Genomic DNA, 15,169 nt, shown 5'->3' on the forward strand with positions numbered 1-15,169 from the left:
TGTGTATTATGACCCTGGTGCCTCTTTCTGACCAACTCCTTGTTTAGCCTGGAAACTGGCACAAAGAATAAGCATTAAGAAAACCACAAGCACTAAAATATCTGTACATTTATCATAAACAGAAAGACAATAGCCATTCAGTCAAGCAGACATAATCAAAACTCCTTACAGAGCAAAACTACCTATGTTTTTCCTAAGTATGTGCTCCAGCAGAAAACTCTACTGTTACTTCTAGGACTTGTCTAGGGTCCACCACATTACCTTCATAACAGCTCTTTTGGCAGAAAAAAAGAAAATTAACTATTCTCAGTCATTTTACTTTTCAAAAATTGACAGTTGTAATTTGAAAATAAAGGCATTGCTATTAGCATTAACACTAACTTATAATTTAGAAGTCCTTAAAACTATTTATGCTCTGTAACTGTTATGAAACCCTCTCATACAAGGTGATTTCTAAAGGTGAACAAATTTGCTTGTCAGGAGAAGCAGTATAACAGCTTATATTGCCAGATAGAACTATGTGTCTCTTGGGTTTGGCAACTCAAGGATGTAAATGTTACAGAATGTAAAAGAGAAAGCAGACTGTTCTCCTAAACTTGGGTAACAGCAGAAGCCCAATGAATGTACTGACAATTACAAAATAGGGCTTTCTTTGCTAAAATTGAGCACTCAGGTTTGCTATATGAACAACCCTGCCAGCCAAAATTTGTATGAAAAAAAAAAAAGCATCAGCTCCCCAAAACTGGATAAAGATTGGCACTAATACTGATAAATTGCATATGTAATTAATATTCAGATTGTCCTTACTCACTGTGGTGATGTTGGCAGCTAACCTCCATAGAGCAGAGGTAAAAGAGTCATTTAGACTTTGCCACTGATTTTTTATAAAAGTGCAGAAATAGTGACCAGTTGACAAGATACCTGCCAAAATGTATCACCATTTAGGGTGGTTTTTCAAAATTAGGCTAGTATGGAGTTTTTAGGCCTGACAGTTACAAAAATCTTTGTAGGGTAGGTGGTAAACAATTTCACCATCACAAGATTTTTCTACTTTAATCTGTGAATAATCTTCTTATATGAAACAGAAATGAAGTTGTGGAATATACAGCCTTTCCACCAGCTTGTTGACTCTATACCATTACTGTTAAAAGTTGTTGAGACAGTTTTTGAGCTTTTTAATCCCATCACCTGATGAAGAGTGTCATGGACAAGCATGCAGTGGGAAACTAATAGAGCAAAGCTTTCTGCAAGCCTTTTAATGTTGACTTTGGTTTAGAGCATAGACTGTTATATTCCAAGGTAATCCATCAATTTCCATCTCTCTATTTCTTAGCTAAGGCTACATCAAAGTCTTCTTATAGAGAAGACAGGGTTCCAAGCAATTGTCAAAAATATCCATGAAAACTTGATGTAACTATTCCAGAGTCCCGCTGCAAAGTATAGTAGCTGTTGAATCCTGCAACAGTTAACACAACTGAAGCATTAATGGGTTACTGGCTAGTGTCTTGTAGCATGCTTTGATTGCTTTCTGCAGTAGATGAAGTGAGGGATGTACAACATAACAATGAGATGCACTGTCATGTGCAGAGTACAGGAGTATGAATACATTTCTGGTGCCTGTTACAGTCTTTTCAAATGTTTACCACTATCTGAATTGAACCAATTAATATTACATCAGCACTTGAATAGATCTTTTAGTAATGTATTATCATTTCTTCTATGCTTACAGAAACAAGAATCTACTTATTTGTTGCTTAGAAATCCAAAAATGTTTGGGTTTTTTTTTTTTACTATCTTTGAATTTGTGAAGATAGGTAGTTCTAGCTGTTGCTAGCAAGTACATCTAGAATATTTTCTCAAGTATGTATATCAAATTGATAATTATTGCTTCTTAAAATGGCTAAATTTAATCTTGCTAGGCATTCACCTTAATTGAAATCAAATATCAGGCTTTCAACTGAGTTAACATTAAGCAAGTTGTTGATATGAAAACCCCAGTCACAGATGATTCAGATGCTGACTTCTGAATTTGTCTTCTGCCTGTTTGCAAAGAATACTCTCTCAAGGCAATCATAGTACGTGCAACTTAGATCATATTTTTGTTGTATCAGAAGTTACTGTTCTGGTTTAGATACTGTCCAGTGAAAACAATGGATGCTAACTGTAGTATATTACAGGATGTATTTTTGAAAAATAAATGCCATTAAGGCATATTAAATATTTCAAGTGTATTTTACACTTGTTTTCCTTTTAATTATCTTGAAATTAAATACATATAATCAGTGCAGCAGACTATACAGGTTCCTGCATACCACATGACTATATGACAAATAGCATACCTCATCCCCCTCCCGGTTTTGCCATTGGTAATGCTTAGTAGGATGCATGATTCATATCATGCAATAGAGAGACAGAACTCACACAGCTCTTGTACATTTAAATAGTCATATTTTGATTCTGATCAACTACAGTGGAAAGGAACAGTAGGTTTTTCTTTGTACTTCCACTTAGCCACTTGATAATACACCTGTTAATATCCACAAAAAGTTCCTTTTCTTGTCACGGTTGTAGCCATTGCCAATTATATTTTTCTCTTCTGCAGGCTGCTCTGACTCTTCCACAGAGACCACTTCTTCATTGTTCTACTGTGATTCCTGTTGTGGCTCTGACATTAAAGTTTATTATGCACCTTTTCAGGCTTAAGGATTCATGGTGCTTTCTTCCCTGGATGTTGTTCATATCCTGGACTTCTCATCATGTCCGTGACGGGATTCGTCATGGCCTCTGGATCTGCCCATTTGGAAAAACTCCTCCTTTGCCATATTGGCTGTATGTGGCAATTACAGCATCTTTACCTCATCTGTGTTCATTTATTATGTATTTAACAGGCACTAGAGAATTAATGTCTATAAAACATGGAATCCACATTGATGTATAAGAATGACAGCTCTTAAAGGTTGTTTGTATTAGCACTTGAAATAAGCTATCAGTTTATCACTGAAGTGGTTTCCTTATGGTTCCTATGACTTCAGAGTTAGGCATTTTAAGCCTGGGGAGCCAGTTACAGCTCCTGCGTCAATTACTTGTGGTCATAGAAACCTATTTAACGAATGGTAATAATTTTGTATCTATACATTCCCCTTGTAAATATGTGGTCTTACATTATAGTTCATGCACAGCTACCTGATTTATAAAATACTTAGTCTCTCTCTGTAGTAGACATTACATTTTACTGTCATGGTACCATTCACCTAATCACCATTCACTTTGGATTTGTATTCTGCCTTTAGACAATACATTTCATCTAGATAGCATTTGCAGAGCATTTTAAAAATGAAAAGCACTATATAAATGCTAAGTATTAGTGAGAATTTAGTAGTGTATGGCACTTCTGAAAAAACATCAGTTAGCCTTTTGAATTTATTTGTTTGTTTTTCTGCTGGACTCTTTTATTCAACTGTTTTAAAAGAAATGCTGTCACAAAATGCAACTGTGTATCTGCACTTCTCTGAACACTGCTATCCTGTAGTGTTTCTACTAAATTCTCTTCCTGTGTAGTTGCTTGGTACTCAGTTTGCAGATAACTAGTAACTATAATTTGTGGTTAGAAGGGAGAAGGCAATTTGGTTACAGTATTATGTATGTTGGCCAAATTGTTTAATTTTTAAAATATACTAATTAGGAATATTATTAAATTTGGAACTAGGGAATTTTAGTAAACATTTGAGGATTGTGTAAAGGCAAACTTATTTATTACAGTAAAACATAAGCTGCAGGGAAGATTCAGGAAGATACAAGAAAATCAACATTGCCCAAAATGTGACCTTACTATGGTACTTGTAACCAGTATTTTCCATTAAGTTGTAATATCATCATTATTGTTGTAAAATAAAATTATTATTATATTGAAATAGAAATTTCCTCATAATAAGTTCCTTAAGGAACTTAAGGAAAAATGTTATTATGTTGCAGGTTCATAATGTAGTAATTTACACTGTGGACTGTTCAAAGTAACAGTTTTCATTTCTGAAATTTCTCAGAAAAAATCCCCAAGTAAAAATTAACAGTAAAAAACCCATCTAGTTTACAGTGTACAAGCTGAGAACTGTCTATTAATAATTGTTTTGTTAATTTTTTACTCATTGGACTCCATTGCCTATTAAGGAGATGGGGGCTTAATTACTACATTTTGTGACGAATGGCTGACAAAATGATTGCTTTTATGGAAGACCATATATAGGGTAGCATGTGCTGAACTTAAGTTATGAAAGAATGCAAAGATTAGGTGATATGTTCATATTACATTTATGTTAGTAAATGTGTGTTAGCATAAAGTACAAAAAAACTACTGAAAGTGTTAACTGGCTGGCTTAATGGGTACCAGATAAAATCTGTGTCTTTAAAGTAGTAAAAGCTCTCTGCAAGCCCACTAAGCTCATTATGGAGAGTGTTTCACCCTTCTGCAGTGTGCCTTCCAAAAAGAATAGTCTCTTCCCTATTTGTTTTTCATGTTAGAAATATATGCTTATGGAAACTTGTCTGACAGTACAGTAGGCTGTTTAGCATTTACTATAAGATGAATAAAAGTTTTTCTCATTGGAAAAGCAGAATATGCCTTAAAGGATTATCCTCATACTGTGGATTTCTGCTTTTATATGTAAAAGTTTCCCAGAAAGAACATCACAAATGTCCTTGGAGCCCTTGGAGCATGATGGTTTGGTAGTGGAGAAGTACTGATCATTTACTTCTAACCTGTATTTTAAACTAGGATATGAAATGCTAATAATTAAAATAATTTGTGCAAGAAGTGAACACTTAAATAATGTAGAAAATTTTCTGTGTTCTTGTTTCATGGTATAATATTTGTATGATTTTGTGCTTTATCCAGATTTGTTGCAAAGGGAAATGTATATAGGAACAAAGTGAACAATTACATTCTTATTTTTTATTGTAGCTGTACCATTTTTGGTGACTATGTCCACCAACAATCCTTAAGAGTGGTACTGTACTGTTCTAGCTGTGTTTAAGGATCAGTTAATAGGTACATCTTCAGTAGTTTAAGAGCACATATTTTCATTTTCTGTATTTCTAGCAATTTTTGTGAGGTTTTTTACAATAATTTTCATCTCTATTTCAAAATGTTATTTTTCTGGTCATGTTCTTATACCAGTTCTATGACAACCATAGGTGAACACCACTTAGAAATGTATTAAGGGAAGTAGCAAGCACTTGTGACACAATCTCTTTCTCTCTCCAGAGAGACATGACAGTCTCATGCCACCTCCTGATATTTAGGTACCTTTAGCTCAGGCCATTGCAACTTTTCAAGGTAAACTGACACGTTGTATGTAATGCTGTAATTTGTGGGTAGCCAGATTAGAGAACAAATAAGTTAAATATTTGTTTCAGCCTGTATCACCTAGGAAATACTTGTAAGGAATTGTTAGGCAATTCATTCATAATAGGCAGGTGTATTTCACATATATTTCAAATTCATTGATATTTCCAACTATGCATTGATACCTGCCATGTGTAGCAAAGCCATGGCAGAAATAAACGAAGATAGTAAAAACATAGTTGTTTTGTGCTTTACTGCATGTGTTACAATGAAGGATAAATTGAAGTACAAAAAGCATGTGAATTACACAAACTGGTTAACAAACTCAAGCTAATAATTTCATGCACAATGTATGATACATATCACTAAAATATTAGTTATTTCAGTGGTTAATTTAATATGCTAAACTTCTTCCATGTATTTTCAAGTTGTAGTTACAAACTTGGAGAAAGTGTGAAGTTTTTTCTTACTTTGCTGCTTTCTTACTGTGCTGCTTTTTTTTTTTTTCTTGATTTAATGGATTGCTGTCTTAAAATGTAGGTACTAATAATTGTCAAGTTAAAAATATTAGAATGTTTATTCTTCCCCAGTTCTCTAGAAATAAGATAAATTTTCTTCTAGTTCCCTAATGGCCTTACCAGAAAGAGTGAACACATCTCACAATCACAGAATCAACTAGATTGGAAAGGACCTTGAAGATCATCCAGTCCAACCATTAACCTCACACCGACAGTTCCCAACTACACCATATCCCTAAGTACTGTCTCGTATCAGTTTATATTCTAGTTCAAAATGTGATCTGTATTTTCACATGACTATTGGTACCACTTTTTTTTACGGTGAAGTATATTGTATCATGTGCCTTTAATTGGTTATTGATTTGGAGTCCCCATCCCTGGAGGTGTTTTAAGAGTTGGGTTGACACAGTGCTGAGGGATATGGTGTAGTTGAGAACTGTCAGTATGAGGTTAATTGTTGGACTGGATGATCTTCAAGGTCCTTTCCAACCTAGATGATTTTGTGATTCTGTGATAAGTGAATTATTCATAACTGATGCTAATGCTCCAGTGAAAATGCTGTTGAGTTTGAATTAAAATAATTTTAACAGCCAGGCCGTTGCTATTAGCTTATCATCAGCAAAGCATTTCCTTTGCTTGTGGAAATAAAATTCCAGAAAGAGAAAAGGAAGGGATTAAAACTGAGTGTAAAGGAAACGTTAGTACAGTTAATTTTGAACACATGCATTTTTATTCCATCAGATACTGTCACTATGAAGTTGTGATGAAATGCATCAAAAGAGTACTTTTCTGTTTAATTGAACCAATCTAAATTCTGTCAGTTATTCAGGGCAGAAGAAGTTTTGTATTGTGTTTTGTACTGTAAGTGTTACAACTGGTAATTTTGAGTCCATAAACTAGGGTTTATTTCCGTGCTACAGGTGACCTTGCACAGAAACAAAGTAAGAGCTGTCAGGTTAAAGCACCCTTTGCGTTCCTTACAAAAAACCCAGTAGTAATACCTTTTCTCAAAATAAGAAATGGTGCCTTCAGTTCTTTCTTAAAATTCCCCAAATTTTATGTCCTCTACATTGAATTACAGATTTGAGTGCTTCATTGTTAAACTGATTTCTGTTACTTACAACGTAAACCCACTATTAAAGGTAAACAGTACTTGTATTTTTAGGTATATGTATATCACCCACTGATTTTTTTCCTTCTATGTTCATATAATAATTTTCTGTTTGCTTAACCTAATTTTGTATTGAATTTTCTGGGGGTAAGGGAGAGTGTTTCTCTCAATGACTAGGAAACCCAGGTATGCCACTACTTAGCAGAAACATTTTAATGCAATGTTAAGGAAATCTTCAGAGTATTGAAAACTAGAAAAGAAAATATTCTATATTCCATTTGATGGGAATGTTAAGTAGATTTCTAGGCAGTTTGTAAAAGCAGATTTGTTTAATCAAAATTAATTGACTGAAAACATTTGTATTAGTAAATATGGGTGAACAATATGTGTGAAAATGGATTTGTATACTAAAACTTTTGCAGGAATAATTTACCAAGTCAGAACTGTTGCCATATCTGCCACAGAAACAACTTCTTTGTCTAAGGAATGTTACTAATGTCCCTGAAGCCTTCCTCATGTTGCCAAAGGAAAGTCAATCTTATTTTGGTCTTAGTCAATTTTCCCCTTAAAAATTGCATAACATTGAGTGAGGGTTCCTGGACTGGTGTAGGGTAGTTGGCTTGAACTGTTGTCCACTCTTTAACAACAGTTTTTACAGATGAGTCAAGCTGGGAGCTCTGAGCTCTGGTACAGGAGCTATGGGAAAGAAATGAAGCCAAAGATAGCAAACATAACAATGGCATAGGGATTTACAAGGTTATAGTGCTAGTTTCACTTTTGGATTTCAATTTAAATTGCTGATAGTCAAACGAAACAAACTTCTTTTTATATATTACTGCCAACAATTTAGAATCAAATTGTACGATGACTGCTCTAAAAATATGAAGTGTTTCTGGGCCAAATGAATACTGTAAGATTCAAGTAATAAGACTTTATTAATGTATTTTCAACAAAATCTTTTATGTCTTTTTGTTCATTTAACTTTATATAATGTTGAGACACAAGCACCCAGTTATTTCCTAGTCTTAATGTGGAAGTATGGTTGGGGCTTGGAGAGTTTTGATGCAGACTACTCTAGCTAGCAAAACCTTTTAGCACAAGTAATTTCTTGTTTCATTAGTCCCTGGGAAGACATCTTCCTTTCTTCTAGGTGTGCTTTGTTAGTGTGGAAGTTGGAGTGATTTGCCAGTATCTTTGGGGTAAATGTTCTGTATAAATCAAACAAATAAGCAAAGCAAATGCTCTTACAACTTCATACCATAAAAATGTGTGCACATGATTTATTTATAAATTTACAAGTCTATATAAATACTGACAAAGTGGTATTTCTAGTAATTTTATATGGCTACAGAGACATCAGCAGTGTTTCGTGTACTCTCCTGGTGCTTGACTTACCTCAGGTTGGATAGAAAGTATGCTTCTACTTCAATGTACATGACCCAGCTGGGTTCAGCAGACTAAATGGTAGACATCTATCTCGTAGCAAAGCATTCTAGAGTCTTTTTTTTATTCAGTGTGTAGCTAGTGTCCAGATAGTGAACCAGTCTGCTCAGTGCTGCTTAAACATGATTTATCCCTTAAAAAAGATGTCTACTTCTGGTGTATTCTACTCACCACAAATTGTACTAACTAGATGGTAGCTGACTAAAATTGGGACTGTAGATTGGGTTTGTCTTCATATCATTCACCATGATCTCCTGTTGCTGAAGAAGGGACCCATCTCTTCCGAGAGTATTTTATCCAGGAGATTTTGACATGTAGCAAAACATGAAAAAGTAGTGCAACTAAAGGCAGTTCTTAGGAGGCAGTTAACATTACTTGTAGAGTGACATGTTTCAGTAGAGGGATGATCAGCTTTTTAAAATTAATTGTAACTTCTAAAGTGCAGAACATTTATTCTAAAATTAGACATTTTTTTTTCTCAAAAGCAAAATCTGTCCAAAGCCAGGAGTTTCTCTTTAAAAGATTTAATAGTTGCACTTAGTGATCATGCCTGAAATTTTCAGTGCTAAGTCTTTGCTTCAGTTTACATTTCTCTGAAAAAAATTATTTGATGTAGTGCCAGTGTATGGGGACTTGGAACATGAAATTTGTGAAAAGATTGCACCTTTTTGTTCCTTGAAAGTTGACTTAGAGTCTCTACTTGTGTATCCTACAGCAGAGCTTGTACTAGGTAATGTCAGTCTCTCTTAATGTCAGTATAGAAAAGCTGGACACCTGTTTATTGTCATGATAAATATTTATTGCAGTTAGAAACTTCTGATACTGCTCTCCAGTACTGGAGATCCAAGGAGTTCTGGGTTGTACTTGCTGCTTCCACATGCACACTCAGTGCCAAGGTGTGCTGCAGTGTTAGTTAAGGAAACCAGTGCTTGAGTGTGTGGTGTACAGGGCATCATGCTTCAGCAGTTTCCGTGGGTGTTAAAACCTGCTTCTGTTAAAAAGAAAATCCTTTCAAAAAAGGTTTTTTCCTAATTAATTTCTGCTACTGAAAGTCTTGTTGAATGATCAAATTTCTTTAAAACTTGTTTCAGATAAGAAAACCAGTTTGGCTGTGACTAGATTTACAAGAAAGTATATTTTTGCTGTCTCTTTCAAAGAGATGAATGTTGGCACATTTCTTTGGTTCTTTGTTGCCTGGATTAGTTCTGCAAAAAAGACAGTGTTGTCATCAAGAGTGTGAGCATTTTCCCTATTTATAGTGAACAGATACAAAGGTTTGGAAAAGTTGAATACAACTTTTTTGCTTTTGACACGTGTTCACACACATTCACTTATTATAGTTGCAAAAGGTATACAATAAAAGGTGGAAAATGCTTTGGACTAGGCATACACTGAGCATTTCATCCAAACTGCTTATACAACAGGCTGTAGATGCATCTCCTCTGGAAGAAAGTACTTGATGTCATTAAACAGGCTATTGAAAAACAAAGCATTGAAGACAGAGTTGCTTTGCTCTGCTTTTCCCTTCATCAGGTTGTTCTACGTCCCTAGCTTGCAGAAGAACTGGCCTTTTAGCAAGTTTGTTCGCATTGCCACATAGTGTACACATACTCTAAGCTTACATGAAAGATGAAAGGTTTCAAGTGCAGCAGTGAAGGTGAGTTACATGAGCAAAATGCTCTGTTCCTGAGTTGTTGATGGTATGTGATACCAATGGGGGGAAAGCATCTCTCAAAAGGAGTAGTATTGATGAAAGGTAGAGAACACATTACTTCCCTGGCACTAGTGATATTTCCTTATGCAGGCTATCACTCCAGTTTCCCTGGCAGGAGTTAACTTTATTGACAGAGATAAAAGCTTTAGTTTTCAGTTGAGATTCCAGCTGATTTGGCACACTGACATAGTCATATCTACAGAGGTAACAAACATTGATTTTTCTCTGTGTAATGAGAACAGCTTCTACTAAATTTTTCCAAGTTTGTACTACATCCAGACTTGAAAAAAAAAATCAGCAGAATACTTTGTGTTGAAGAACTGTTTGAAAACACTCTCTGTTATGTTTACAAAGGGTATTTGCTATTTCTGCTTACTTTCTATCCCAAAGTAACCCACACTTGCAGGTCTTTTGAAATAATTAAGTTGCCTGCTTCATGGAGAAGGAAAGGACTTGCAGAGGTACACAAAAGAGAGAAAATGATTTACCCACCTTCTGAAGGAAGCAACTGCTAGGCTTTCAAAATCAAAACAGTTGAACAGAGGTGTTCTGACATGCATAAAATATATTTTAATGCTGTTGAATGTTATATCCCTTCATAATTTATCAAATTAAGACTTCTTATACTGCCACTTTTCTTTGCTCTAGTATTCCTGTCTTCATGACTCTCCTCATGGTAGCATTTCACATTTATCTCCAAAGTGCTTTATAAGCGTTACCCAATCTCATTAGGTCCCTAATTCATTTACAGGAGAAAAAAAAAAAAAGAAAGTTTCATTGTCTTACGTGAACAAATGGGTAAGCTGGGCCAGATAGGTGTGTTCAAAGATAAATTCTTCAAAGCCGAACAAGTAAAGCTGACTGCGAAATGCTAGGATGAAGTGATGAAATGTAGTTTTTCAAGAAAAAGACTGCTCTAGAGAGGAGCTTGTTTCAAACTCTGTAATTACTAGCTCAAGAGTTTCATGATTAAATGAGAAATATCAGTCACTTCCTGTTAGCTGACTTAAAGTGATGAAATAGTTTGGGTTTTAAAACTACAAAAAGCAGGTTATTGCAAACAACTTTCCAATGCCAGGAAATAGAGTTTGAAACAGTGATGAGGAACTTAGACACCAATTTCACTTGCCAAAATAAATTACCTCCCTGCCCCAGGTTAGTCAATAAACACAAATGTGCAGGCCTTAGATCTGAGTATTTGACGGACTGTAGACCATTGGATAATTTGAAAAAAAGACAGTGAAAGAGATTATGGCAGCAAGTGTTTGTAATGTCCTCTGGAGGGCACAGAAAAACCCTGGGAAGGAGAGCCAGCACTTACTGCAAAGATTTGTCTCTCACTTCTGTTTGGTTTATGTTGCAGCCCAAAGACTGGATTCCTGAAGGAGTGGACAAGTCAGGGTGTCCCATTGTTAACTGGCAACTTAGAGTGGTACCTGGATGTAGATGGCATGAAACAAAATGGCGTATTTATCTACTCAATTTCAAGTGGTTAACATAATTTAAGAGATTTGAGTGCAAATTTGTTGCTGTGTATTTTCCTGGATCCAATTTTACTCTGCTACATCTGTGCAACCTCGGTCTGAGGCTGAGAGATGAGCTTGGTTCACTGTGAAAGTTTCATAGTGTAACCTTTATTGCAAATGAGGACTATTTGGTGATCACATTACTTTAAGAGGCATTCAATAGAAAAGCGGGCCAAATCCAGCAACCAAAGCCCTTCCTGGTATTAGTGAGTGAGAACTGTAGAAGCAGGCATATTATTAACAACATTCTTATTAATAATTTATTTGTTCTGGGTAATGCAGGAAGGTTTTAGTCACTCATTATGTTAGCTGTTGTGTAACAGTAAGACAGTCCCTGCCCAAGTAGTCTTACAATATAAATAATGTAGTTTATATTGTGTAGATAACATTTAACTATAAAAATATGAAAATAGAGGAAGTGATTTTGATCTTGTTTAGCTTCAAGTAACATTTTATAAATGCAAATTAGAAATAATAAATGCAATTTAGTACATAGTACAATTTAGTACATTTCCCATACCCCTTGAACTTGTGAAAATCATGTATTCCAAAAACAATGCTGCCAAGGATAGCCCCACACTTTTTTTTTTTTTTTAATTATCCTTAAGAAAATTCTTAAGTAGATTTTCCACAGACAGTGACATCATGGAGGAGGACGGGGAGGATCTATATCCAATTCATGCATCATTTTACTGTTCAGAAATTTACTATGTATTTCTCCCATTGCTGGTAAAGTATGGCCTTTTTCAAAAGCAGAGCATATAAAATTTTCTACAAATGAGGCAGTAGCAATTATCCCAGCTGCTGTCCTCCCTACTGTGTGTCATCATAACACATGACTGAGTTGTATACTGAAGTTCTTTTGTGCCCTTCTGGGGAAAAAGGTCTAAAAAAATCAGAAAGACTTAGGGAAGAAGCTGTTCTGGATGAACAGTCCTTACATCATGAGTTTCCCCACTTCTGCCAAGCTACCTGGCAGCTCCTGAAGCGTGATGGACATTGATAGGAAACTTGTGCATGGACCTGAGGTGAAAACACACCACTCTTCTTTTGTGGTCAGTGGGCCACTGGGCCTGTTCAGAAAGGAAAGATCCTTCATTAGAGCCACCCTTTTATTTCTTAGCCCAGGCTATGAGAAGCATAATATAAGTCTTGAAGCTCTTATTTCTCTTCCCCAGCTTCCATACCTACACTGGGCATAAAGTAAGTATGAATTCAACTCTGAGAGTGAAAACTGAATATACGTTGTAGCCTCAGAGTTGTGAGGGGACGACCTGTTACCTGGCAGATGTGAGATTATATGAAGTTGTAAAAAAATCTCTGTGCTAGCTAAATAACAAAAATGTAACGTGGGCCTGATGGTGTTATAAGAAAGAAGTTAATTTCCTGGTATAAACAAGGGCTGCAAGAGATCATAGTTCAGGGTTAATAATGACTTCACAAGCCACTGTAACAAACTGACCCAAATCAGGAAAGAGGGAGAATCACATAGTTCCCTGTAAAACTGGTGCAGGTTTGTTGATCCTCATGGATTGATGTAATGTGCTGCATGTATTCCACACAGCCTTGTGTTAGTATAACCTTGTGCAGTGGTTATGTTTGCATTTGTCCCTGCGTAATTCTCTTGTGACCATAAACATGTTTTCAGGTGAATTGTAAGACCAGAACATTTGTGTATTTATTTATGTGGGTAGGAAAGAACACCAACTGGTTTTTTTTAAAAAAAACTTGATTTAACAGGTTTCCATTGAACATTTGTCACTTTTTGTTATCCCCCTGTACATATAATGTTGGCTTATAAACGATAAGGAGATCAGAATAGATGCTTAGAATACATGTTGTCCTGAAAACCAGCTTCAGGCTTTTTAAGACTTGGGAGAAGCAGGTTGGAAACAAAGCATCATGCTGAACCAGACCACTCATCTGTGTAGTCAGATATTACCTCTGTAAGGCGTGAGCTTTCACTGATTATATGTTTGTGCATAGACCTTCTGTTCATCCCCCATTTTGCTTTTTCCCTTTTGGAATCCAAGTAATAGTCTCACTTGCTCATTCAAAAAGTCAGTTAAGGCCTAGGACAAAAAAAAAAGTCCCAAAATTTAGGGGAACCTGGTCTCAGCAAAATACTCAGCTTTGTCCTGAGAAGTCTTTTGCAAGGCAGAGTTGGGAAGAGGCTCTGGACAACTGATGTAAACATCACATCTTGGTTTGCAAGAATGCCTAAGTTATATAGTGAAGAAAATAGTTTTTAAATAATAAGAAAGCATGCAGAGTTACTAGTCTTTGTTCAATTAAAAACCACAAATACCAAAGTACTATTTTCTACTTGTGCATCTCAGCATCAGGTTTTCTCCTGAGCCAGGCAGCTGTGGAAAACATCTGTCATTCTTTCTCTTTCAGCACCTGCAGATTCTCTCAGCACACCTCTTGTGGTCCTCTAAATGATGGGTTGTTTTTTTTTAAATAGAGATGGAGAAGGGAAGGATCTTCAGTTTCTCCTCTTGCACACTTAATCAACTAAGTCCTTTTCTAAAGCTGCAAAATACTGTGTCAACTTTTAAATATATTAGAGATACAGAAAGGGTTATAATTTGTCTGTCTCAAGTGCTGGGAACATGCCATTGGAAGCTAAGCTTTCCAGTTCACCAGCAATGATGTTGTCAGTCCTGAAGAAAGTTCTTGAGGTGAATACTGGGCCTCTGCTCAGGGATGACTTTACAGAACAGTTCATCATCTGCAACATGATCCTAACATAGCAATCTATCAGATGGTACCCCTTGCTCCTTCAGGGATGCATTTCTGATTATCTGCATCTCATTCTCTAGCCTGCAACATTTTCATGCCCACTTTCCCTGCTGTGCCTGTTTCTTGCTTTCAGAGAGGAATGGAGTCACAAAACTTTATCAGCCTCAACTTTCCCTTAGTTCTCACTTCAGAAAGATTTTCACTTCTCTTTTGAATTTTGAAACTTTGTGTTCTTGGTGTGTAAAGCCCAAAACCTCTTCTTCATGACAAAAAATTTGCATTCTTCCAAAGAACTCAACTGCCATCCTATTGTATCATAATTTAATGATCAGGGATTGGGAAGTCCATGGTCTAAGTGCCAGGCAATGGCACAGGCTGGCACAAGCCTTTCAGTTCCTCCTGCAAGGGCTGCAACTCTGCAGCAGAGAGTGCAGGATTCTTGGGGAGTCTGAGCACAGCAGAAGCATGAGAGCATTGTCTGTTTGTGGGGACATTCACGTGATGGGAGGGCAATGGGCACTCCAGTCACTCCTCAAGTTTCTTCTCTGCTTTATGTATCAATGGGATGTAGTGCTGAATGTATGCTAGACTGCCCTGAGGCCCTAGCTGGCTGTTGGGGAAGTTTTCCTGAGAAGTCAGTGTATTTATACCCTCTCACTCAAGCAAAGGACTGAATCTGGCTGGCTTGCTCCTCACCAAGTACATTAAACATTTAAAATGTTCACAGCTCATATTTTTCTTCTCGATGCTTTCCCCTGTCCCGCCCTCTGCCCC

General features: G+C 36.2%; 1 protein-coding gene across 3 annotated transcripts in view; it reads left to right on the forward strand.

Annotated features, from left to right (window-relative positions):
- Positions 1-15,169, forward strand: part of TMEM267 (transmembrane protein 267) — a 44,383-nt gene that overhangs the window by 11,364 nt on the left and 17,850 nt on the right. The window contains exon 4 of one of the 3 annotated variants that reach the window (XM_026865376.1): positions 2,603-5,782. The exons of the other annotated variants lie outside the window; for them this stretch is intronic. Coding sequence (XP_026721177.1) covers positions 2,603-2,938 — 336 coding nt within the window. The 3' untranslated portion in view covers positions 2,939-5,782. Of the gene's footprint in view, positions 1-2,602; positions 5,783-15,169 lie in introns of those variants that run through there. 3 annotated transcript variants of the gene reach the window in all.

Source organism: Athene cunicularia (assembly GCF_003259725.1).
Source record: "Athene cunicularia isolate RWA chromosome Z unlocalized genomic scaffold, athCun1 chrZ_part1, whole genome shotgun sequence".
Lineage (NCBI taxonomy): Eukaryota > Metazoa > Chordata > Aves > Strigiformes > Strigidae > Athene > Athene cunicularia.